Source organism: Oncorhynchus keta, chromosome 34 (assembly GCF_023373465.1).
Source record: "Oncorhynchus keta strain PuntledgeMale-10-30-2019 chromosome 34, Oket_V2, whole genome shotgun sequence".
Classification (NCBI taxonomy): domain Eukaryota; kingdom Metazoa; phylum Chordata; class Actinopteri; order Salmoniformes; family Salmonidae; genus Oncorhynchus; species Oncorhynchus keta.
Genome location: NC_068454.1, coordinates 54,040,130 through 54,067,808, shown reverse-complemented (window position 1 = coordinate 54,067,808; position 27,679 = coordinate 54,040,130). Strand labels below are relative to the sequence as shown.

Genomic DNA, 27,679 nt, shown 5'->3' with positions numbered 1-27,679 from the left:
CAGGAGATACCATTTTTTTTATGTAACTAGGCAAGCCAGTTAAGAACAATGACTGCATACACCGGCCAAACCTGGACCAATTGCGCGCCGCCCTATGGCTGCTTAATCAAAGGTTGGCCTCCACCCTACGGCTCATGGGAACCTCTGGCCCACAGTAGCGTATGATAACACCAAACGCAGTCAGTGACAAGAGTCAACCTGGAAGTGAGGGCGGGTGTCTGCTGTAAGGCCAAGGAAACCTAGACGCAATCCACCACACCCCTTCTTTCGGACAGCCAGAGGAGTGGACTGAGATACAAATTATCCATGGGTGTAGAAGGAAACCACATTTGTATTTCTATCAAATTTCAGCTGGGATCTCTTAGCGATTGAGAGCAGCAGATTCTACCTATAGATCTCTCTCATATACAACGGATAGGCGCAGTGAGTGTTGTTTTACAGGGTCAGCCATAGCAGTATGGCACCCCTGGAGCAAATGATGGTGCCTTGCTCAAGGGCACAGATTTTTCACCTTGTCAGCTCGCGTATTCGAACAAGCGACCTTCCGGTTACTGGCCCATCGCTCTAAACGCTAGTTTACCTGCTAGGCTACACATTAACTTTAAAAGTTCAAAATGAACTGCTACATAAAAGATGATAAATGGTGGAAAATTATTCTGGTAGGAAAAAATAAGTGGGGAATGTCAGCGGCAAGATAGTCTTCCAGAGTAAAACACAAAGAGGAGCAGAAGGCCATCCATCCACCCACAACAGTAGAGTTCTTTGATCATAAAACTTGGGATTGCTTTAAATTACTTTAAAAAAAAATAAACCTCATAAGATTAGCATTATAACTTAAAGCCAACCATGCTGCCAATTTAAAGGTCGTAGTTTCATCTCTAAAGAGGTTTGTTGTTTTTTCTGCATTGGAGGTCCCCGTCTGCTAGGTTTAGCAGACCTCCATGTCATTGTGGCAGCTTTCTACACACTGCCTTGCATTCACTATTAGCCACGCAACAATAGTTTCACTACATGGGTTTTTCCAGCAGTTACCTAGTTTCCGTTGGTTGGCGAAACGGGGCACATTCACCGACTGACCAGCAACAATAAATTTACTGTGCTGGAGAGCAGTCGGGACACTCAATCTTTATTCGCAACATCCAATACCTGCATTAACTGATGATATGAATAAGTTGCTCTTTTCGCGCTACGCCACACTGTAACAGACACCGAGGACTGGATTTTACAAGCCTGGCTTCCTCTGTTTAATTGACTGGCTTTCCCACGTTCGATGACTTATGGAGCCTCACCTCTACCTTACGGGGGCAGTCTGAGAAAATGGAAGGTCCACAACAATAGGGGGGAGAAATACAGGGGCTGGTATTAAGTATAAAGACAGACATTTAGGCATTTGTAAAAAGAAAAAGCAATGTGAGCCTTTGGATTGTCAAAGAGTAGACAGCAGCTATCTGGTAAAAGTGCCTGCCCTGGCTGGGGGCCACAAAAAAAAAAAAACTTAACTGAGCAATTTGGGTTTATTTAGACTGAGCTAAAAACCATAAACAACTATGCAGAGAGGGAGCGCATCAATTGCATGCTTTTAATGTGGGTTTTGCTCATGTCCGATCAAGAGCCACCATCAAGCTTTTTACAGAGAATAGGGCTCGTTGCTAAGTCCCCGCAAAGCCTGTTTTTCAGGAGGCCACCAGCATCACCAACGAGCATGACTAGTCAGACTTCTTCACGACAGAGGGAGAGTACCAAATGTCAATTAAAATGGGATTCAATTGGTTGTAATGGGTGTCATTCTGATGAACATGTAAATGTAGATTTTATTCTTTCGAGACTGGCTTTGGCACAAGTCTTTGATATACCGCAGAGCTCAAAAGAGGACATATGCTAACAAAACTAAAACAATTGAATAAGACTTGGGAAACACTGGTTGTGCTTGTTTGGTGGGAGGAATTACAGGACACTGATAGTAGAGATGAAATAGTAAACAGTGGCTTTTGAGTAACAATGGCGAAATCTACCACCAAAAACATAGGCGCGTTTGTTAATCACATTTGCAAACAACTTTCCCAAAAAGAAACACAGGCTTCTGAAAGGAGGCACACAATAGTAGATGTGGTGCATGGTCAGACCATAGAAAAATAAACACACCTCAAACCAAAAGCACTTACTGGGGTCTGGTGCTACTACAGTACAAATTAACCTCATTGGCCAACAGATGATTTTTGTTTGGAAATGAGGTTTGACGCCGAGGCTTTCTGAAGACTGAACTCGTTAAAGTCAACGATAGCACCAAAGGTCAGCCAAGCATTCAGACCCACCTTACAAGCCGCTGGTCCTGGAGAGTGACTAACAAAAAAAAAGGCAGCACTGAAGATCTGGTGGCACCTTCCACTGAGGTCACAGGCTGTCCATTCCCAGGACTTATCTAGTGTTACACCACTCTATTGTGACACAAAACACTTTTCTAGCCTTCCCTCTCAGTCAGGTTACCACCCCTCTAGGCCTAAGAGGCTTCCAACTCTATATACAGCAGTGCACACAGTCCAACTGCACCTTGGCCATTCTGTGTAGTTCATCTTTCACTGATTTCTGAGGGCAGCGGGAGAGAAGCCACAAACACAAGAGCAATGATCCCTTTGTTTATAGAGGAAATAAGAAGTACGCATGTGTAACGAGAATACTGCCAGTACTTTCAGTGAACTGTAATTACCCCCCGCCCCAACCCTCTTTGCTATTATCTGATTTCCAAAGTATTTCACTGCTGCTGAAAATGATTTAATCCAAGCCCTCCATGACTCAAATTTTAGCCGTACATGCCGAGAAACGCAATGGAATAATGTGCAACATTCAAAACTAGGGATGTTAATGGGTTAACCGAAAATATATTTGAACGGTCAAGCTCAGTCCGTTAAATTGCATAATTTAGTGGAACTAAATTGGCTACAAAACTTATAACGTACATCCCTAATTTGATTAATTCAAACAAGATAGGAGTAAATGAGTGGACTTTGCAAATGTATAGCCTAAGTGTTTGGCTAGTTCTTTGTTTAGTAAACCTGTTCGCTCAGTGACAGTCGATTCTTTATTTGAGTGCATATGACTGTCTCTAAGACCACCAGAACATGTTACGTAACTCATAAGCACTCTGATGCCTGACAAGGTGATATCTGGCTTCAAATCAATACGTCGTCCACCGGAGCAGCCCCCCCCCCCCGAGATGACTAAAGACAGATTATGAAGTCTGCTGCTGAACACTTGGCACAGTAAAACATTTATTTATTTAGTCCTACCCTTGTCCTTCAATATCAGCTCATCCGAATACTGAAGATATGTAGAGAATTGAATGGAGCGAATGACGGAAGCTTTTCACATGCAATTACTGAGGGTGTTCCTTCCTCTTGTGCTAGCCCCTTGAAGAATTAAAGAACCCTGGCCAAACAACCGAGCAGTGAAGTAGGAAAATCCATTTTTCATAACAAAATGCATTGAGCCAAAAAAGTATACATCAACGAAGTGTCTAATTCTAAAAAATGCCATGGTAAGTGGATGTACACTGGTCATAATTGATGGGGTTTGGCACTGTGCGGTGCTGGAAAAATCATATAATGACAGTGATTAACGCACAAAATGGGAGTCGTTCCTGAGAAACTAATACTTCTTAATGAAGCTTCAATCATCATCTAACTGTTTGCCCTTAAAGAGCTTGCTAATATAAAGCACTGCCCAATAGTGTCAACTTTTGAGTGGTCCAGTTTTCATTCAGAAAACTACTGATGAAGTTACAAGGGTACAAATCCATAATCTAAATCAAATAAAGTCTCTAGATCTATTAACTTGCTGTGAACATCTTGTATACAAGGTTGCCAGTTTGATATTTGATAAGAGTACACTGAAATGAGGGCAACTTGACTTACCAGGACACGGAAGAAGTAGAGGTACTCGGCAGCCCCAGAGTAGTTTCCACACTCATACTGGAATTTGGCATATCTGTACAGAGTGTCCAGGTACTCCTGACGGAACTGGAAGAGAAAAAGGCTGATCAATGGTGTTGCTCTATTCAGAGCATAGACACAAGCAATTGTTTATTTGATGACTATATTGTCAGCTTTCTCGCACGCCTCATGTGAGATTATGGTCCTAGATAAGAGCCATGATGTTATATCCAGTCAATGCCAGACCACGCCAGAGTGGCTGGAGTAAGGAGGGCAATTCTAGAATAATCTAGGATTTCAGAGCCCATTCTGTTTGATTACCATCACTGATCAATGGGGTCAGCAGGTAGCCTAGCAGTTTGTATCTGTATTTATTATGGATCCCCATTAGCTTCTGCCTAGACCAGTTACAGAAGTGGGAGGGTTGCCGGTTCGAATCCCTGCTCAGATGGGAAAATACGGTGAGGAGTGCGCGGTCAACCAGAGGTTTACTGGTATCATCCTAGATACCTTTAACCTGCTGATGTGCCCTTGAGCAATTTAAGTGTGGAATTGTATATACACGTAGCTCCATGTCAACATCCCATACAGAATGCTGCACTACCACATGTAGGCCTATTTACTTTGAAATGTAAGTTGTCACCTGTGGCTATTCGGGAAAAGCCTTCAACAACAGACCTGAGCCCTATACTACGAATAAGATGAGTCAACTTTGGTCTGACTTCCACTTGGGATAACTGGTACCACAAAAGTGGCTCACCTTTAAGCCAAGTAAATTTCTGAGTACAACACCTTCAGAACTAAACTGCTCCGGGGGGAGGCTAACGCAAAGCCAAGTCCATTTATCCTCAATCTATTGTCTGAGCCACCAATTGAGGAACAATGAAATCAGATACACTCCCTCTCACAAAGAGTCATCAGCCCCATCATTTGAGGGACAAACCTGATTAAATATTTTATTTAAAAAATGCTGTGTCAAAAAAGTTGCCTATAAATTTACACATTTAGTAATGGACAGCATTTGCTTCCCAAACTAAGTTTGTCGCGTGGTCGTATTTTGACAATTGCAAAACGCTGACTGACAACCTCAACCATAATCCATAGAAGGAAATTACCATTCATGTCAAGAATGTGAGCCATTGGTAGTGTAACCATGACTTAAGTAAGCTTTTAACTAAGGTCTGCACCTGATGTATTCAGCATATGTGACAAATTGATTTGATTCGTCAGGTCGTCCAACTGGCCTCAACCACAGACCACATGCATGGCATCATGTGGGCGAGCGGTTTGCTGATGTCAACATTGTGCCCCATGTTTGCGGTGGTGTTATGGTATGGGCAGGGATAAGCTACGGACAACAATTGCATTCGATCAATAGCAATTTCAATGCACAGAGATACTGTGACGAGATCCTGAGGCCCATTATCATGCCTGTCACTTTGCCATCACCTCATGTTTCAGCATGATAATGCACAGCCCCGTGTTGCAAGAATCTGTACACAATTCCTGGAAGTTGGAAATGGAAGGTGGAAATGACATCCACCCATATCACCCATTGAGCATGTTTGGGATGCTCTGGAACGAAATGTAAAACGTGTTCCAGTTCAAGCCAATATCCAGCAACATCACACAGCCACTAAATTAAGAGTAGGACAACACTCCCCTACCATATTCAAGGTATCTGTGACCAACAGATGCATATCTGTATTCCCAGTCAATGAAATCCATAGATTAGGACCCAATTTATTTATTTCAATGTACTTATTTCGGTAAATTAACTAACTCAGTAAAATATTTTCAATTGTTGCATATTGTGTTTCTATATGTTCAGTACACAACTGTAGTAATGATAAATGACCGTTAGGTGGTAGGGGAACAGCATGTTGGGAAATGTCCATAGGGGGCACAGAAGGTGGGAGATTAGTGAATGAAACCGTAAAAACCATAACTGTCCATTTTGGGGGTGGAATCTCTCTGAATGGAGCCCTAAACGGTATACTCCTGCTAACTCCTGACATATCACAACGCGCTGACGTCAGTTTGGAAACCGAGTCCAGTCTCACAGATGCAGTGTGGCTTTGACAGGCAGTGGTTGCTAGCCGCTGAGATGCGGAGGGAGACCGCCCTTTCCCACAGCCGAGTGGCCTACGGGCTGTGGAGGTGCACTGAGGACAGGGTGCAGGTCAGAGGGATGCCAGGGGAGGGGGGTGTATGAAGTGTCACACCAATTATAGACTCCCAGGCATTCTTGCGGCCAGACCCATGTGTCCCGAGCTGTTCCATCTATTCTTAACAATTCACCACAGACTGTAAAATGTCCACAGAATTTTCTGCAAGCCGTAAAACCCCCAAAAATGAGTTACGGTTTTGGGAAGTCATTACGTCTCCCTGTTTGGGCCCCCCATTCCCGAAACAGCGGGTTCACACAGGAGTCATGGGAAATGCAGCTTAGAATTGAGACATAAGCAAAGTGGTCCAAACTTACGCTGTGTTTCTCCGCCAGATAGTTAAAAAGGGCCTGTCCATCCCTGAAAGAGTGAGAGAGTCACAGTTAGTGGCCTTGTTTCGTTAAAGTAACCAGTTGGCGGATGCAGGTTAAGTGTTGAGCGCCATTCAGGTATAATTTTTCCATTTCTGGACTGTAGCAGTCCAGGCAAATCAAGGGACTTTAATTTTCAAAACAGTTTGAGCTGATCCCTGACAGGCAGCAAAAGTACTTTTATTGTGTGTGAACATTTACAGGCTGTTTACAACATTCATCTTCAACACTGACGCCATTAAACTGTCAAGGTCCAACATTTAGGTGGGGGTATCAATCTCACTTAACTAGAATTGCAGCCTTAGATTAGTCACTTGCCAAATAAATATTATTATTTTTTACATTCAAATGTTCATGTCAAAATAGAGGCATAAAAAAATATTTAAAAAACACACTACATGACCATAAGTAAGTGGACGCCTGCTCGACGAACATCTCATTCCAAAGTCACAAGCATATATGGAGTTTGTCGCCCCTTTGCTACTATAACAGCCACCACTCTTCTGGGCAGGCTTTCCACTAGATGTTGGAACATTTCTGCGGGGACTTGCTTCCATTCAGCCACGAGCATTAGTGAGGTCGGGCACCGATGTTGGGCGAATAGGCCAGGTTCGCAGTTGGCTTTCCAATTCATCCGAAAGGTTTGATGGGGTTAAGGTCCGTGCCCTGTGCAGGCCAGTCAAATTCTTCACACCAATCGACAAACCATTTCTGTGTGGGCCTAGCTTTGTCGTGCGGACACAGGAAAGGGCCTTGCCAGAAGTTGGAAACACAGATTCTTCTAGAAAGCCATTATTTACTGTAGTGTTAAGATTTCCCTTCACTGGAACTAAGGGGCCTAAACCATGGGAGTATCAAATAAAATAAAACTTCCTCCACTTAACTTTACAGTTGGCACCAGTCGGGTAGGTAGTGTTCTGTGGCTTCCGCCAAACCCAGATTCGTCCGTCAAACTGCCTAATGGTGAAGCGCGATTCATCACTCCAGAGAACACATTTCCACTGCTCCAGTCAGATTGCTGAGAGCTTTACCCGGCTTGTGTGCGGATGATCAGCCATTGAAACCCCTCAAGAAGCTACCGACGAACAGTTATTGTATTGAATTCCAGAGGACGTTTGGAACTCTGTAGTGAGTGTTGCAACCGAGGACCAACAATATTTACATGCTTCAGCAATTGGCAGTCCTGTTCTGTGAGTTTCTGCAGCCTACCACTTTGCCACTGAGCAGTTGTTGCTCCTAGATGTTCCCATTTCACAATAAAAGCACTTACAGTTGACCAGGGCAGGTCCAGCAGGGCAGGAATTTGACTAACTGACTTGTTGGAAAGGTGGCATCCTATGATGGTGCCACGTTGAAAGTCACAGAGCTATTTTGTAAGGTCATTCTACTGCCAATGTTTGGCTATGGAGATTGCATGGGTGTGTGCTCGATATTATACACCTGTAAGCAACAGGTGTGGCTGAACTAACCAAATCCACTCAATTGAAGGGGTGCCCACATCGGTTTAGACAATTTTGCAAATGTAAACAAGGCAGTTGTTTCAATTTGAATACATTTGGGAGGTGACCAAGACCCCAATGGTCACTGACAGAGCTCCAGAGTTCCTCTGGAGATGGGAGAATTTTCCAGAAGGACAACCATCTCTGTAGCACTTCAGGCCTTTGGTAGAGTGCCCAGATGGAAGCCACGCTTCAGTAAAAGACATGACAGCCCGCTTGGAGTTTGCCAAAAGGCACAAAAATGACTCAGACCATGAGAAACAAGATTCTCTGGTCTGATGAAACCAAGATTGAACACTGAGCATCATGTCTGGAGGAAACTTGGCACCATCCCTACGGTGAAGCATGGTGGTGGCTCCAATCGGTCAGTCCATTCTGAATTTGTGATAAATCTGTTGTGATTTTGGCAGGCAATATTGCTTGCCAACAAACGTTTTACTTATCTTTTTTTTAATGAGACTGTCATTTCAGTAATCAAGAGCTTGTGTGCAAGGCATGCACGTGTGTAGAGAGCCAGAATGGAAATGAGTGAGACGATATAACGATGGGAGAAGTTGAGAATTCTGTGATTACTGCAGATCTAATCACTCAGTTAATTTCTTGATGCGAGTTGCTAAGTTAAGATAAACACCTGAACTAGACTCAATGTGAATGAACGGTGGACTCCGGGATAACATTTCACTTGGCTTTCTTTTCAGTTAATCGGGAAACCTTTAAATGTCTCCCTGTACGCTATATATGTAGTTTTGTCAGTTCTCACCATCTCCTGCCTAGAAACTAATGGAGGACAGTGACTTCGGTAGCTCCTGGGTGACCAGCTTCCCTGTAGAGAGGAATGCATCTCCGATGAGCACTGCGGGATCACAGTCCTGACCTGTCCCCAGTGATTAATCCAAGTTCTCAATCTCTCCATGTGGATTACATAGTCTTTAGTAGGGCTGCGGCAGTCATGAAATTGTCAGTCAGTAATTGTCAAGCAAGTAACTGCAGGTCTCACAGTAATTGACTAAATTAACATATAGATTTAGCATCCTACAAGCCACTAATGCAGACCTTTGGAACATCTACAATTTAAAAAGTTGAATAATTACATGTAATATAGCCTCCATTTTCACAATATATTATTTAATTTATACAGGTGTAAAATGAGGTCTAATTCAAAAGAACAGAATAGCATACTCTGAGTTGTCCTTATGTTAGGTACAGATATGGCTATGCCATATGGTTGTGGCATCCTTTCACTCCCTCCTCTCTACATTTTCCTCCTCTGTCTCTGCTGCTAAAGCCACTTTCTACCACTCTAAATTCCAAGCATCTGCCCTAGGAAGCTCTTTGCCACCTTCTCCTCCCTCCTGAATCCTCCTCCCCCCCCTCCTCCCTCTCTGCAGATGACTTTGTCAACCATTTTGAAAAGAAGGTCGACGACATCCGATCCTCGTTTGCTAAGTCAAACGACACCGCTGGTTCTGCTCACACTGCCCTACCCTGTGCTCTGACCTCTTCCTCCCCTCTCTCTCCAGATGAAATATCGCGTCTTGTGACGGCCGGCCGCCCAACAACCTGCCCGCTCGACCCTATCCCCTCCTCTCTTCTCCAGACCATTTCCGGAGACCTTCTCCCTTACCTCACCTCGCTCATCAACTCATCCCTGACCGCTGGCTACGTCCCTTCCGTCTTCAAGAGAGCGAGAGTTGCACCCCTTCTGAAAAAACCTACACTCGATCCCTCCGATGTCAACAACTACAGACCAGTATCCCTTCTTTCTTTTCTCTCCAAAACTCTTGAACGTGCCGTCCTTGGTCAGCTCTCCCGCTAGCTCTCTCAGAATGACCTTCTTGATCCAAATCAGTCAGGTTTCAAGACTAGTCATTCAACTGAGACTGCTCTTCTCTGTATCACGGAGGCGCTCCGCACTGCTAAAGCTAACTCTCTCTCCTCTGCTCTCATCCTTCTAGACCCATCGGCTGCCTTCGATACTGTGAACCATCAGATCCTCCTCTCCACCCTCTCCGAGTTGGGCATCTCCGGCGCGGCCCACGCTTGGATTGCGTCCTACCTGACAGGTCGCTCCTACCAGGTGGCGTGGCGAGAATCTGTCTCCTCACCACTCACCACTGGTGTCCCCAGGGCTCTGTTCTAGACCCTCTCCTATTCTCGCTATACACCAAGTCACTTGGCTCTGTCATAACCTCACATGGTCTCTCCTATCATTGCTATGCAGACACACAATTAATCTTCTCCTTTCCCCCTTCTGATGACCAGGTGGCGAATCGCATCTCTGCATGTCTGGCAGACATATCAGTGTGGATTACGGATCACCACCTCAAGCTGAACCTCGGCAAGATGGAGCTGCTCTTCCTCCCGGGAAGGACTGCCCGTTCCATGATCTCGCCATCACGGTTGACAACTCCATTGTGTCCTCCTCCCAGAGCGCTAAGAACCTTGGCGTGATCCTGGACAACACCCTGTCGTTCTCAACTAACATCAAGGCGGTGGCCCGTTCCTGTAGGTTCATGCTCTACAACATCCGCAGAGTACGACCCTGCCTCACACAGGAAGCGGCGCAGGTCCTAATCCAGGCACTTGTCATCTCCCGTCTGGATTACTGCAACTCGCTGTTGGCTGGGCTCCCTGCCTGTGTCATTAAACCCCTACAACTCATCCAGAACGCCGCAGCCCGTCTGGTGTTCAACCTTCCCAAGTTCTCTCACGTCACCCCGCTCCTCCGCTCTCTCCACTGGCTTCCAGTTGAAGCTTGCATCCGCTACAAGACCATGGTGCTTGCCTACGGAGCTGTGAGGGGAACGGCACCTCAGTACCTCCAGGCTCTGATCAGGCCCTACACCCAAACAAGGGCACTGCGTTCATCCACCTCTGGCCTGCTCGCCTCCCTAACACTGAGGAAGTACAGTTCCCGCTCAGCCCAGTCAAAACTGTTCGCTGCTCTGGCTCCCCAATGGTGGAACACACTCCCTCACGACGCCAGGACAGCGGAGTCAATCACCACCTTCCGGAGACACCTGAAACCCCACCTCTTTAAGGAATACCTAGGATAGGATAAAGTAATCCTTCTCATCCCCCGCCCCTTAAAAGATTTAGATGCACTATTGTAAAGTGGCTGTTCCACTGGATGTAATAAGGTGAATGCACCAATTTTTAAGTCGCTCTGGATAAGAGCGTCTGCTAAATGACTTAAATGTAAAATGTAAATGTGAATTCCACTGCATTATTTCATAGTATGAGGAATACAAAGGAAAAAAAATAAAGGATTATTTTCTGCAAACAATTTAAGGGAGTGCGCACATGCAGCTAGTCGGGTTAACAAAGAAACAGAATCCTACATGCTTAAGAGTTATTTCTGTAACTTTAGTTGTGATGCACACAGGGATTTTTAATACATTCCAAGGCTGCATGACACGACTATTGATGACTTGAAAAAGTTGCATGAACGGTATGAGCTCTGCTTAGTTTTTTTGTGTAGGCTCGACACACTTCAGTCTCATTAACAAGTGGACAAGCACTTAATAATGTCATGAAGTGGGCGATAACCGCTAATGTTCCATTAACAACATTACCAAGTGACTAACTGCGATTACGCATTTAATGCTTTTATTTATTTTTTAAGTTAATTTTTAATGGTGAAAATGATCTCTCCCACCTTGAAACTCACTCGCTGCATATGTATGCCAGTTAGGCTCTACATCTGTTGTAAAGCATATTAATGTGCTTCATTTTGAATTATTTGGCCACTTTAGTTATGATAAAAACCTTATCAAAACATAAGCCTACGGGCTAAGCTACATGAGGTGTGCGACCAGGATTTGAAAAAAGTCCAAAAGAAAGCATGCATTGTTTCATGCCTGATCATCAGAAAGCTGATGGGAATCTTTTTTATTTTAATTGAGCCCATCACTGTCCTCAAGCAATTGCATAGCCTAAAGAAATGTTGCCCAATATGAGCTCTCATTAAGTGTTTTATTAGATTTGCATTGATGTAAGAGTGATTAGAGGGGCAATAGATCGCCGAGTACCGGACAATTAGCAAGTTTGGTAGACTACTAATGACCACCAGCAGAATCAGCACATGGAAAAGCGTAACTACCGTGACTAAGCAGTCAGGTGGAATTTGACTGCCTTCACGACCACTGGTGTGGTGGTAATATGGTCACCTAAACAGCCTTCACCAAGACCTGCCCCAGGTTCTCACATCCACAGCTGACTTTCAAGTAACAGTCCCCACAGGAATAACGGCAAGATAATCCACACATCCAAATGTAAAGGTCTACATCGCACCTTGAATACCCCTTCAAAAAAAGGTAGATAGCATTGCATTACTACCACCACCACCACCACCACCGTCTGCACCAAAAAGAGCAAAGAAGCTATGGAAGTTGAGAAACTCAAGATCAATAGAATTGTTTAATTTCCTCAACCTATGAACATGGATCAGAAACATTGCAAAAATAATCCAGAGTGTGAATGACAATTTTAAGCATTTATTGGCTAGGCCTAAACTATATTGGATTTGCTTCTTAGAGATATTAAGTTGAGGGCAGGCCTATGAGGCATGATGGCATAAAATGCATCTAAAAAAGACACTCTCTCAAACACAAAATATTATCACACAGTATTATCCCAAAAAGATAGGACTAGGGGATCTAAATATTGAACCTCTTTGCCATTTCCGGTCAGGCATGAGCCACTATATAAATTCAAGATTACATCAAAAACTCACTACCGCATCCAGAGTAACTTTAGCAGATATTTGCTCAGTACACTAAAATGGCTTTCCCTTTTGGTTTTGTGAAGAGTTTTTTTGGTGATCCGGGACATGTCTTGTACTGTTTTACAAATCCAATGGTATCAAAACTCTGTATAACAAGAGAGAAACATGATCCTGCCCACGAAGAGAGATTACTCAAACGGAAATCTGAATAGAAAATAGCAGTAAAACAGAGTGCACTCCAAAAAGTTACGTCACATTCACAAGGCTTCAAAACTCCCATTACTATGGCATAATGGTCAGTATAAATGCCTGACTTGATAAACATGTTTTAAACCCAAACCTTTAACAAATAATTCTAGATTGGCAAGTGGAATAGAAGTGTCCTTTGATGAACTGAACTTACTCCTGCCAAGAAGCCAAGTAAAGAACGAGGACACGAGTTTAACCAAACTATTTTAATCACGGCAAAGTCAGCAGAGACCAAATGTTCTTAACATTCACCGCAGCATTGTGCATCGGTCTCCTCGTCTGCGTTTGCCGAGTCTGAGTTTAAGATGTAACCCTAAAGTCACTAGGGAAATACTTGTATGCAAAATGTAGGCATACCATTTTTGTTTTTTTATTACCATCATCTCAATTAAATGCCACTTGAACTTCATCCCTTAAGCCTGCAAAGTTAGAGAATCTTCCGACAGAGAACACTACTCTGGGACCTCAAGAATTGAAAAAAAAGGCAATGATGGATCATCTATAAAATGCAAATGACACCTAAACCATCCATCAGTCAAGTGGTGGGACAGGAGCTTCTAACTCACCTGGTTGACTGCATCTGTTTAGTGGTCTCTGGGTCCTCAAACATCTTCACAATGGGCTCGGTCTCACCCTGCAGCTGCTTCAGCTGAGCCACCACAGTGATCCTCTTCTCTTTTAGGGCTTCACATGGACATAGAGCAAACATTAGAGGCTTTGACCAAGGCAATACCCAGGAAAATACCATTAAATGAAACATTAAAGATGACTGTTTAAAGTAGTTTTTGGGACAGTGAGGATTGTATTAGTCATGACTGGAAAATGTGAAGGGGGGATGGTGTGCAATCAGTTCTGCCGCCATCTTGTGATTGTTCCATCAATAAGTGTAAACAATGCGTAACCCATATCTCTGTACAGGTTTCTTTAACAAAAAATTTAGGAGGTAGACCAAGCAGTGTGCAGTCTACTTACTGGCGGGGATCTCTTTCTCAGGGAAGAGGTTTTTGTGTACATCCATGGCAAAGTCCACCATGTTGGTCTCACTAAGGAGATCCAATTTTCCATGAAGCAGTTCTTTCTCATTGTAGATCTGAAAGAGGAAATGGTTAAAAATGTGGGAAATTGGGTTATTTTGGAATATACAGTTTCAAATCCTTAACTTTGATGACCCAGTTTAAGAGAACTGCTGACAATGACAGATGTCAGGAGTTCATCTTCTAACCTGACTAACGAAGTTAGAAAACATGTTTAGCTGTAATGGACGCCTGGTTGTTAACGTCGCCCAGCAGAGGGCAATGCCGCCCTCATTTTGACAGAATTCCTGCCCTAAATGCTTGTTTTGGTTACACCGCCGAAGAATGATACAAGATACATGTACATATTCACGAATTGGAGCTGGAAAATAGCGTTGTGGTGATTTCCACGTGGAGTGGAGAAACATGAACAAATACAGAACTGACAACTGCTCTTGTAGCTAGCTAGCATGCTAACCTTCACTAGACATCCTGCTAATCTTATCTAGCTAGCTAACATTTACATTTAAGTCATTTAGCAGACGCTCTTATCCAGACGCTCTTATCCAGAGCGACTTACAACATTCTGTTGCTCATTTATTTAATATATTGTATTCAAAAGATTAGCCAGCTGGCTAGGCTGAAAACCTCGCCACAGATGGAAACCAGTATCTTTGACTTCACCGTCAATTATTATTCTCTTCGCATCATTCACAAGACACTTAAAAAAAACATTATAACGCACATGATGAGACTCTGGGTATGTTGGTTACGGTACAGCAAAGCAAAGTCATCACATGGTTTCTCACAGGGGGGAAGTGAAATGATTAGGTGACAATGACTGCTGATGCACATCGCAAATGACCTCTAACACCTTGAGCGCATTGGACACGAAACACCAATACATATGTAACAGCACAACAAAACAGATACATGTTACTTGAATTGTATTTTGCAGGTGCCTGTTCATTTGAGAATAAACACTTGTGGTTAAGCTGCACCAATCAATGTGGTGAAGCAATACTTTAGCGGTAAAAACCATTCATCTTGGAAGCAGGGCTGTAAAATTCAATCATACAGACCAGCATAAATTACCCAACAAGTTTGCACGCCTTTTTAGCTTGCTCCATCTCTTAGGCAGTCATGTGTCTGCTACTTCAAAAAGCATTTTTGCTCAGTTGCAACTTGCGAAGAGTAAGAACTTTGCAGGTGTTTCTGATTAATAAAATCAATGCCATGCCAGTGGGTGGTAGTATTCAAATAAATCCAAGGACGCGAAAAGAAAAAAAGGACTGAAATTATAGCACGTCATATAGGGGAAACACAGAAAACAAAAATCACAAAATAACCCTACTTCGGATTTCCGACTTCCAAGTCCAAATACACCATACTTGGACTAAAAACGATAACTTAAGAGCCGTCCACACCAAGGACCATAATTATATAATTTTTTGTTATAATTCTAATTCACAGAAGAGTTCAACACAATAACAACAAAAAGAGCGGAGATTGATGTCAAGAGCTATCGTTTGGATCACTTTCAGAGCGATTTTCCCCAACGATAAAACAATGACAACAATTTTTTTTAAATGTTCTATTGAAGTGTTCTTAGTTCTAGCTGCGCGAGGCTGCCCGGAGAATAGATAATTTACCTTTATTTAAGGCAAGGCACAGGATTAGCTTTCCTGAATATCTGAGCATGTGAGCATATTTGTGGACACATTAATTGTAGTAAAACTTGGGAGAACGATGAGCCGCGACAAACAGAAGGCCATATTTTCCAAAGGAAATCCCATCTTTACTCCGATACATCCTGAAAAGCTAGACAACAATCTATTGCAGTATACTTAATTTGACCATCATATTTACTACTAGCCTATCTAGGAGTGATTCCAGCTTGCTCTTGCTTACTGAATGTAGAATAGGGGAGTTTGAAAGGAGAGAGTGTGAGTGATGGCCTGCTGACGTACATTTCTGGACCTTTAAGTTCCAACTATGGGATTTTGGCTGGTGAAAACCATTGTCTCTTTGTCCAGTACGAAGGAACCATGCTAGCAGATACCCATAGACTTCATTCAATCCAAAAATGATATCCATGATTTCACCTGACTCTGGGGAAGTAGGTAAAGGACATCATTGCCAAAAACATTAAGTATTCCTTTAAACTGTGGAGAACAAACCCATAACTGATCCAAATGGTTGCATAATCAGGCCTTGGCTGTAGGCAGTTATTTTGTAATTAACTATTCAAAACAGTATGTTTGAGCGGTTATTCAAATTGGCCTACATCATTGCAGTTTACAGCCCTAGACAATTGTGGCTTCACTTGATAATACATTCCACTGTGTTGTAGCCTAGGTAGAATAATTTTATTTTCTAAAAAAGTAGGCATAATCAATAGTGGAGCTTTGAGTGTCCGAGAATGAATGGTGGAGAGGCTTGAGATGTGTAGCCGAAGTAATAAGCTAGATATTAGGCCATTCGTTAGCTAAGTAAATAGGTTTAAATATTTACCCGTCAAAGTGCAAGTGAAATAAAGTTAACCGACTAAGAAATGGCAGATCTGTGCATTTAACCAGGTTGCGTCCGGGACTGTTTAAATGCACAGTTCTGCCATTTCCTAGTCGGTCAACTTTATTTCCCTTGCACTTTGACAGGTAAATATTTAAGCCTATTTACGTATTTAACGAATGGCCTAATATCTAGCTTCTTACTTCGGCTACACATCTCTAGCCTCTCTCGCAGTAGGCTATTCAAGCCTCTCCACCATTCCCCTTCACATGAAATCCCAGGAAAAGCTATAGGATTATTAATTTTAAAAATGTTTTTTTTATTGTTTATGCTAGGCCTAATAGCCTTTTCCTTGCGTGAAGGGGGCTTGCTCTTGCTGAATGTAAAACAGTCCTAGTCCAAATGAACTGTCGCACAGGTCAGACATGAGCACAGCGAAAAAGAGCCAAACAAATTGACAACCATTAGAAAAATGGAATTCACTTGCAAACCACAAGTGGCTAAACAGCATTTATTTTTGAATTACTAAATTTAAAATATGAGTTTCTATATTACATGTACATTGAAGTATGTGCAGTTGTCACTACGGACAATAAAAATACAAGACCATCCAGTGCGTCAGGGTGTGAACACCTTATTAAAAGGCCTACAGCGTGCAGCGTTTCATAATATTAACAAATGTCATAGCTTTGAAGCAATCACAAAAAAAAAACAGGCCTTATTTTAGGGCATTTTTCACCCTGCCTGCTCCTATTAGTTCTATTGAGCACCGTGGCACCAACTCGCCTTCCGAGCGTTCTATTCCCAGCCTATTGTTCTACGTCACAAGGCCTGCTTTGCTATTGTTGGCAATGAGACCTGCCCATGTAGGTATAGTTTAAATGTAAACAAAAAAGGACCACTGGAACTCTGAGGTCATCCCATTGTTTCTTGAAGGGAAATATAGTTATGTCTGTTTATTTAGGCAAATATCCCGCAAAGTGTATATTTTGATTTTTACAAATTGTACACCATTTTAAACACGAGAATCTCTCATTTCTAATTATGTAAGGCTGGGCACCGTACTCTGCAGTCATTGATTGCTAGAACAGAAATAGCCATGTCTTTCTTACTTCCTCGTTATGTGTTGTGGTCTCTACCTTCTTGCCCTTTGTGCTGTTGTCTGTGCCCAATAATGTTTGTACCGTATTTTGTGCCGCTACCATGTTGTGTTGTCATGAGTTGCTGCCTTGCCATGTTGTCATCTCAGGTCTCTCTATGGTGGTGTTGTCTCTTGTTGTGATGTGTTTAGTCATGTCATATACATACATACATATATTTTAAAAAGACTACGGCAAATATTGGTCAAATATTGCATTCTATCCAGATAACTTGGTCTACCTGAGACATGAAACAGATAGGTGGGAGGGCATATATATATAATATATATATTTTTTTTTAAATCCCAGACCCCGCAGGAGGCCTTTTGTCTTTGGTAGGCCATCATTTTAAATAAGATTATTTAATTAGGCAAGTCCAACAAAAGGTTCAATAAAATAAACAATGCAGACATAAATCACACTTGGCACCATCGAGGTGCTGATGTTCACTTTCTACACAAGTTCTTTTTCAGTTTAGTCCTAAGAACAGACTGGTGGTAAAATAAAAAGGGCATAGGCTAAATGGGATTCTAAGCGTCACTCGAATCAAAAACGTTCGATTCCATTTATTTGCTATGGACTCACGCTGGTGTTCCAGCTTAGCCAAAGTTCTTTTGCCATTTTTCAGCCTTGGGTGAATTTTGACTCGTTCTATTTTCCAGCCTACCGCTGGTGTGGATGCTCGCCAAGGTTTCGAGTTGTGTATAATTTTTAGTTATGGACCTTGGTGTGGATGGCCCTTTATTAACTTCAATCGTTGTGCAACGTCACGGGTAAGATCTGGGCATCGTGAATGTATGGTATTGCCTTGTGGGAACGTTACTTTAAATGCATACCTAGTGTTTATAGTCAACTAGTCATCAACCTTTCTAGCTAGCTAACTAACAATAACAGTTAACGCGTTACCTAGTTGACAAGGACACACTACTATAGTTATATACATTGAGACGATGATCTCGCTAGCATCTAGAAGTCATGTTACCAAGATCAGCAGATAGTAATGTTGAAAAACAAAAGCTCAATGAACGTAGCAAATGTTTGTTCACTAGGCTAGCCAGATAACTAACGTTAGCTTAATTAAATTATCAGCAGCCGCCAGTGCCGGTTAACGTTAGCTAACTATTGTTAGCCTGTTTTTTTTTTAATTAGCTAACGTTAGCAAGTGTGCTGAAGTTAAGGTCATACAATACGTTAATATACAGCAAACTAACACCAACATAGAGTTTACTAAATAACCAATATAGCTTGCTAGCAAGCGAGGCCCAAAATTCATGGGTGACTCTTTCACGCACGTGGCGTTTACATTATTTACATGAGTTATTTACACACTTCTACCGAAAACTTAGATTGTGTGTACAACTTAACATAACACACGCATTTACCTCTTTGACAGAAAGGAATTCCAGCAAAGGAAAGACGAGATGTCGGTCCAAAAAATGGGCAATTTTGGTGGTGAGGTCGTACTCCGCCATTTTCACCACGAGAGAGGAGGAAGTAGACGCGAGAACGTGTTACGTCATTTGACCAATCAGCGTCACTTTCAGCATCAGTACCTGCATGGATTGGCCATATTGATGATTAACTATTATTAACTACTATTTTAATAACAACGATAATGACCATGTCTAATTATACTGTACATTATTTTAACTGGCTGTTCCAAAAAAGCGAATTGGGGGCACATTGTATCGTTCAAGATTCATATTCAAAATGTTATTTTTTTCTTTGACAGTTTTGTTGACAAGATACAACAAATGAGTGGATTGAGTAGCCTTCAACTAATAAACCAAATGTACAACACTGATAAAGTACCTTGCGTGTAAGTGCAAATAGTGTCTAACAATTTTCCAGTCCTAATTTAGTTTATTATTTTTATTATTGTTCCCGATAATGGCATGTGCATGAAGACATTTTCTTCTAATTAGACTTTGCAATTAGAGTATTATTAAGTTGTCCCTTTGGCAACCAATTAGTTAATATGGTTGAACTTGTGTTGTGAGTGTACAACTCCTTCTCTTGTGACTTGCAGGGCTGTCTCATGAAGATATTTTATAATGTGGTCTGCTCATATGGAAATGTGTATTCAGCTTTTCTCCTGCATAGGCCCACTCAAAAGGAAGCATGGCTATGTGGTAAACCTTTCAAGACTACCATCATTTCACTGTAGTGTTGATACAATGAAACATGTCATTTATGAAGAGGGAGTTCTTTGCCAAGTGAACTTGTTGAAATTGAAAACATTGGGCCTCCCCAGAACCCACCAATATTTCTCCAACAAGAGAAGTGTCTAATAGAGTTCACCAAGCTCAAAGACTGACTCTTCACAATGAAATAAGGCACATGGGAAAACACAGAGATGTAAATAAACATAGACATGATTAAATAATAATAATAAGGCTAATTAAACATTTTGGTTTTCTGCCTGCCTACGCAGTTATTAGGGTCTTGACTACCCAGCAAAAGCAAACTCTTTTTTCCTCACTTCAGCAGATGCCTCATAAAAATGCCCATGTGTTGGCCATACCCAGCAGTGAAGAGCCAATATCAGATACTAAATGGTCCATCTCTAATAGGTTCCACTACTACCTTGTTTGCTTGACAACCACATGGCACTGTCCTACAGCACCAAACAATTGCCCCCTTGTTACAAGGAAGCTCTCTCTCTCTCTGCCCTCCGACTGCAGCTAGAAATTAGTCATAAACAGACACCACTCACCATGGCCGATGCTGTTTTACTGGGTGCTTCAGACACAGCCAGCCCTGACTTAAAGTCAGTGATCTTTAAAACTTGAAGAAGAAGAAAAAGGTAAGTATAACACCAGCACTGATCCTTTGTGTCCTCTGCCCAAAGAGTTCTGAGTATAAGGTTTTTTTGAGTAAAATATATTTCAGATCTTTTCATTGTCTTGTTATTGTTTTTGCACAAATTTAACAAATGTCCCTGTAATTTGATCTCTAGATGCTCGCTAGTTTGTTATTTTTTTTCAGGGAGCGATATAAACCTTTCATTTCCCTCAACATTGCATGTTGAGTTCTCACAATCATCAATAACTGACACACTGATCATTTTGCATTATGTTGGCCAATGGTAAACTATATTTACCCAGCCAGCTCTGAGGTGGACAAAATATTTGCCCAAAGAATAGACCCATCTTTCAAACATGCCTCAATTTGGCAGCCATACTTCCATTTGGCTCACATACTTGTAGGCCAAGCAGTGACTTTACTCTAAAAATAGCTTTTTTTGTTTTATGACATAGCCTAATCTTTTTTATCATTTGGATCACCACTGACTGAACAGCATTCCTTTTGTGAAAATGGTGCCAAATTTGCTTAGTGCCTTGACAAATTCTGCATATTCACTTATTTGCCAGTTTTACTACTTGGGAGTCCAAGTAGTAAAACTGGCAAATTATTCATGGTTTATTATGAAGAAATTAACAGCTATTACTAAGTGGTTTGGTTTTACTCAGAAGAAGTGCACTGTTTAGTCTTTTATATTTTTTTATGTTAAGATTTGTCTTCCTCAGTTTTTGAAATCGTAGGATATAGGGATATATTTTTGCAAAGTGAAAGTGTAAATCTTATGACAACCAACCCTGATATGATTGGTTCTTCTCTTCCAACTTTGATTGCAGATTTTGTATTTTACCTATTTTATTAAACATACCCAACAAAACACACCATGGTACATACATTTACAAATTAATCTGGAGAAGGCAAAACCTAACATTTGCAAACAACAGCCAATAAATATGTTTTAACCATAGGTTAAATTGCACAAGCTAAATTATAATTGACAACAAATATTGTGTTTGAAAGAGTGATTCAAACACTAAATTGTTTTGTTTTCTCTTATTTCAACCAGCCAGTGATTTTAATGAAGGTGCCCTGGGGAGTATGTTGGAAAAATTCAAGCAAGGGATTACTCTCTCTTAAGATGGAATCAGTTTTCTGTTGAAGGGAACATTTTTTATTTCAGAAGCTATTCACATTTCCCCCTAGTAGGACCCTAAGAGGATAGATACTGTGCTGGATTTGAATTATGTGGTATGCAAATTTCATTTGATAGAAGTCATCACACAAACTACACAATTTATACCAAATAAACATCTATCAGGTTTCAGAGTCACGCAAAAAGCTGTGATCACCTTCCCTTGCTGGATTTTTTCAGCGGGTTATTTCTTTACTCTGAAAATAAGAATTAGGCCTATGTGTTTTACAGTGAATCATACCCAATTGTGGCTTGGTGGAAGTTTTAGGAAACTGTGAGAGCTAAGGTGATTAACACATCGAGGTTCCAACAAGAGGGAAACACTTACACAGCAAAAGGGGACCTGCCCGCGTTAGTCATTTGTGGTTACTGAACCTGAGCCTTTCTTGGACCTGAACACTGCTCTGAGGTCTATCGACTTCAGGGCAGACCACATTTTGAATGTTATTATTTTATAGGGCTACTGTACTTTACTGATGCGCTGAGTGAGCTCATAGCTCACAGCCCATGCTCATGTGTGCACAGTTGACATCCAAAGATATATACCCTCACTGGCGGGCCGGCTGCGACAAAGGTTAAAAGTGCTGTACTACCCAAAACTAAGGTGGTCTAGCCTATCATATTGGAATCTTCTTGAATGTTGTGTTTACTCACTGTGTATGGAAATGGGTGGTAACGTGACTGCGGAAGGCAGAACTATTCTCAATAGTAGCCCTAGTAGTACCGATTACTACTTCTGTGTGGAATCTTTGTGATACAGACTCCTCAGAATGTACTTGTGAATGCAGAATGCACGCCTACGCACTCTGCCCCTTTTTCACACTGAGAGGTGTTAGCATGCGTTCTTTTTATTTTAAACTTTATTTAACCAGGTAGGCCAGTTGAGAACAAGTTCTCATTTTGAACTGCGACCTGGCCAAGATAAAGCAAAGCAGTGCGACAAAAACAACAACACAGTGTTACACATAAACAAATGTGGTAAATAAAACAAAATAAAAGAAAAATAGACAAATCTATGTACAGTGTGTGCAAATGTAGAAGAGTAGGGAGGTTGGCAATAAATAGGCCCTAGAGGCAAAAATAATTACAATTTAGCATTAATACTGGCGTGATACATGTGTAGATGATGATGTGCAAGTAGAGATACTGGGGTGCAAAAGAGCAAGAGGGTGAGTAATAATATTGGGATGGTGTGCTATTTACAGATTGGCTGTGTACATGTACAGTGATCGGTAAGCTGCTCAGACAGCTGATGCTTAAAGTTAGAGAGGGAGATAAAAGACTCCAGTTTCAGTGATTTTTGCAATTTGTTCCAGTCATTGGCAGCAGCGAACTGGAAGGAAAGGCGGCCAAAGGAAGTGTTGGCTTTGGGGATGACCAGTGCAATATACCTGCTGGAGCGCGTGCTACGGGCGGGTGTTGCTATGGTGACCAGTGAGCTAAGATAAGGGCTTTACCTAGCAAAGACTTATAGATGACCTGGAGCCAGTGGGTTTGGCGATGGATATGTAGTGAGGGCCTGATACAGGTAAATAACATCGCCGAAGTCAAAGACTGGTAGGATAGTCAGTTTTACAAGGGTAAATTTGGCGGCATGAGTGAAGGAGGCTTTGATGCGAAATTGGAAGCCGATTCTAGATTTCATTTTGGATTGGAGATGCTTAATGTGAGTCTGGAAGGAGAGTTTACAGTCTAACCAGACACCTAGGTATTTGTAATTCTCCACATATTCTAGGTCAGAACCGTGCAGAGTAGGTATGCTCGTCGGGCGGGAGGCAGCAATCGGTTAAAGAGCATGCACTTAGTTTTACTAGCATTTAAAATAAATGTGCACACACAAGTATTTACGCCTCATTTATTTTGTTCTCTCATTAGATGGCTTCCAGTCTGGACCGTCCAGAACTGGAGGGCCTAGTCCAAGATCTTGACAGACTAGGATAGAAACTGGAACCTTGGAGCCAGACTCTGGAGACAGCACCAGGACGTTGGGGTCAACCCAAAGCAGACCTTTCCAGCTGGAGGGCCTGAGACCACACTCTCTCTATGTTTTGCAAGGCTCCCCCTTGTTCTGCATCACACTCAATCTCTGTGGGGGAGGCAGGGTGGTCTCCAAATCAGCGATATAAGCTGGGCTATATTTCTGACTGTATCTTAGTCTAGTTGACCACTGCCAAGGTGCTTCTCGGTCAACCAAACCATGTAGGAAAGGCAAAAACACATAACTAATGAGGAGATCCCAGCAAGACACAACAATATCACACAGCCATTCTAATGAAGAAAGTGATCCAGAGTGGAGCCTTGTAAAACACTACACCGATAACTGCCGTAAATACACAGATCCACATGCTCATTTCTGTTTCCTTGAATGAAAATGAAAATGTTGTGAACGCTATAGGCGGAGGCCTTTGGAGACTGTGTGGGTTTGTGGCCACACAAGATCCATCAGTCAGTATATCCCAGTCCAATAAAAGGATGCTGTCAGAAACAACAACATATTTCAGCATGCAGAAAAATTATCCAGCTCTTGATGTGTGTGTCTTTCAGAGGATAAATACTTTGCAGCTTTTCCTAACTGGATCAACTTAAAGGGCTAATAGTGATAAGCCAGGGATTCCATGAAAAACCTCAGCTCTGTAGTTCTCTGAAAACCTCCTCAGTCAACGATTCCAAGAGAGGGATGAAGGCAGACAGTGCCAAAGACCCCCACCACCAGCCTCTCTTCTCTCTAATATCTATCAAAAACTAAATCAAAACGATCTGAAGACAAATGTCTCTGTGCTGGATGTTGCAAAGCCAAGTATCTCCTCTCAATCTGAATGCCAGTGTCTCATATGAATTTCAATTATTCTTTTAGATATGCATCACCTCGCGCGCGGTCTGTGTCAAGTTATAAATCAGCAGCCCACACTCCTGATCCAGAGCCCAATGCTGACATCGGCAGCGTCCGATTCGATGGCAGTGGGATCGGGGCTATCGACCGAGCCAGGGGGCTAGAAAACAATACAAACTCTCAGGCAAAAGGCACCCGGTTGCACCAAGCATGGCAGAGCATCTGCACAGCACATGTCCACTTTTTACACCAAGAGTAACATGTAAATACTTTTCTAACCCCGGAGAATCCTCACGTGGCCATGTGTCATATCATGTCTTAGGAAAGACAGAGGAGAAGCTGTGTGTGTGTGTGTGTTGTAAGGATGTACAGTGCCTTGCGAAAGTATTCGGCCCCCTTGAACTTTGCGACCTTTTGCAACATTTCAGGCTTCAAACATAAAGATATAAAACTGTATTTTTTTGTGAAGAATCAACAACAAGTGGGACACAATCATGAAGTGGAACGACATTTATTGGATGAGTCAAAAACTGAAAAATTGCGCGTGCAAAATTATTCAGCCCCTTTACTTTCATTGCAGCAAACTCTCTCCAGAAGTTCAGTGAGGATCTCTGAATGATCCAATGTTGACCTAAATGACTAATGATGATAAATACAATCCACCTGTGTGTAATCAAGTCTCCGTATAAATTCACCTGCACTGTGATAGTCTCAGAGGTCCGTTAAAAGCGCAGAGAGCATCATGAAGAACAAGGAACACACCAGGCAGGTCCGAGATACTGTTGTGAAGAAGTTTAAAGCCGGATTTGGATACAAAAAGATTTCCCAAGCTTTAAACATCCCAAGGAGCACTGTGCAAGCGAAAATATTGAAATGGAAGGAGTATCAGACCACTGCAAATCTACCAAGACCTGGCCGTCCCTCTAAACTTTCAGCTCATACAAGGAGAAGACTGATCAGAGATGCAGCCAAGAGGCCCATGATCACTCTGGATGAACTGCAGAGATCTACAGCTGAGGCGGGAGACTCTGTCCATAGGACAACAATCAGTCGTATATTGCACAAATCTGGCATTTATGGAAGAGTGGCAAGAAGAAAGCCATTTCTTAAAGATATCCATAAAAAGTGTTGTTTAAAGTTTGCCACAAGCCACCTGGGAGACACACCAAACATGTGGAAGAAGGTGCTCTGGTCAGATAAAACCAAAATTGAACTTTTTGGCAACAATGCAAAACGTTATGTTTGGCGTAAAAGCAACACAGCTCATCACCCTGAACGCACCATCCCCACTGTTAAACATGGTGGTGGCAGCATCATGGTTTGGGCCTGCTTTTCTTCAGCAGGGACAGGGAAGATGGTTAAAATTGATGGGTAGATGGATGGAGCCAAATACAGGACCATTCTGGAAGAAAACCTGATGGAGTCTGCAAAAGACCTGAGACTGGGACAGAGATTTGTCTTCCAACAAGACAATGATCCAAAACATAAAGCAAAATCTACAATGGAATGGTTCAAAAATAAACATATCCAGGTGTTAGAATGGCCAAGTCAATGTCCAGACCTGAATCCAATCGAGAATCTGTTGAAAGAACTGAAAACTGCTGTTCACAAATGCTCTCCATCCAACCTCACTGAGCTCGAGCTGTTTTGCAAGGAGGAATGGGAAAAAATTTCAGTCTCTCGATGTGCAAAACTGATAGAGACATACCCCAAGAGACATTCAGCTGTAATCGCAGCAAAAGGTGGCGCTACAAAGTAAAAAAAAGGTGGCGCTACAAAGTATTAACTTAAGGGGGCTGAATAATTTCACAAAAATCTTCACAAAAAAATACAGTTTTATATCTTTATGTTTGAAGCCTGAAATGTGGCAAAAGGTTGCAAAGTTCAAGGGGGCCGAATACTTTCGCAAGGCACTGTATGTTCATGTGTTGCTGGAATCCTGTAGTTGGTACACCTCAGTAATATTATCCACTCAGAAAAAGAGAGAGAATATTTGACTCGCTCGGCCCCAACTCTACAGTACCTCACTAAATTCTGTTCCCATGCTAACTCCTCATGATATGCATAGCTTGATTTCCCCTCTGCAATTTTCTCTGAAAACATGACATTACAGGGAATACCGTGTTATCTCCAAATGTGTGGTCATGGACATTCTTACTGGAAAAGAAATGTGAAATCCAATAACTCCACGAACATACTATTTAGCAATGGCTTCTGCCGAAGTTGGGATGGGATTCATTTATACTTCTTCATCTGGATTCTGAATTTCTGGAATGATTGCAGTTGCATGTATTTATGTAACTTAGTTGAAGGCTCAGAAGAAAACCAGCCTCAAAACAATTGGAGGAAAGTAATTATGAGAGTGAAAAGGGCCATAACTCCTCTAAATGGTAAACCTCAACTCTGACCCCCGGGAGGATGTAGAAGTGTTCCATGTTTCAAGCTGTAGCAATAGCTTTGGGCTAAAGGTCAGACCACTACTGCTCAGGATACCGTTACTGAGAAGGGCCACCATCTGTGAGGGTCGCTCTTAAAGGATACTCAAATGTAGGCTCTACTCAAGAGTAAACTTTTTTTTCCTGATCTTAGTCAGTGCCAGTATAAAGTTATGCGAGGAAATCAACATCCAAACATTAAAGAGGCTCTCTACAGTAGATGACAGATTGGTCACTGTGTGGCGTATCATATGTGCGCGAGAAGTCAAAATTCAAAGACTGAATCTGTATCCTTTCATAAAGATTACAGTAACTGATACAGAAGAAATAATGTTCCATGTTGCAGCATCATATCAAGTACCTTTAAAAAAATAAAAATAAATAAAGATTGGCATGGAAAGATCAAACATTTCTCACACACTATTGTTGAATAGACTGCTCAACTACTAGGATAAAGTCAAGGAAATCTGAATTCAGCTACAAGGCTCATACTTAATTAGGGATTTAGTTGATCTTGTGCCTATAAAATCAACCCATATCTTGATGGGACATTTCATGCATGCCTAAATTGCAGTGGGTTACTTGTGGGTGAACACATCTGAACACACATGGAGAATGAGTCTTTTAAGATTCTTCTCTTGCCTGGTGATGTTAAACTTGTTTAAAATGAATTTAATGAGAAAGAACGGTGGACATTAATCCAATCCAGCAACACATCATGTACTGCATGTGGTAATACACTACTCTACTATGAGCAATCACGCTACTACACTAGGTGTCAGGGGAGCCATACATCCTGAGCTTCTAACTGTGTGAGT

The 27,679-nt window shown here is 42.0% G+C and overlaps 1 protein-coding gene across 1 annotated transcript in view; it reads right to left on the bottom strand.

The window, feature by feature from the left end:
• LOC118367291 (eukaryotic translation initiation factor 3 subunit E) overlaps nucleotides 1–19,147 on the bottom strand; it is a 44,629-nt gene extending 25,482 nt beyond the window's left edge. Inside the window, exons 1-5 of the mRNA XM_035750609.2 lie at nucleotides 18,985–19,147; nucleotides 13,912–14,029; nucleotides 13,506–13,623; nucleotides 6,412–6,454; nucleotides 3,909–4,013 (exon numbers count right to left, since the gene is read on the bottom strand). Coding sequence (XP_035606502.2) covers nucleotides 3,909–4,013; nucleotides 6,412–6,454; nucleotides 13,506–13,623; nucleotides 13,912–14,029; nucleotides 18,985–19,074 — 474 coding nt within the window. The 5' untranslated portion in view covers nucleotides 19,075–19,147. The remainder of the gene's footprint in view (nucleotides 1–3,908; nucleotides 4,014–6,411; nucleotides 6,455–13,505; nucleotides 13,624–13,911; nucleotides 14,030–18,984) is intronic.
• Between the last annotated feature and the right edge of the window lie 8,532 nt (nucleotides 19,148–27,679).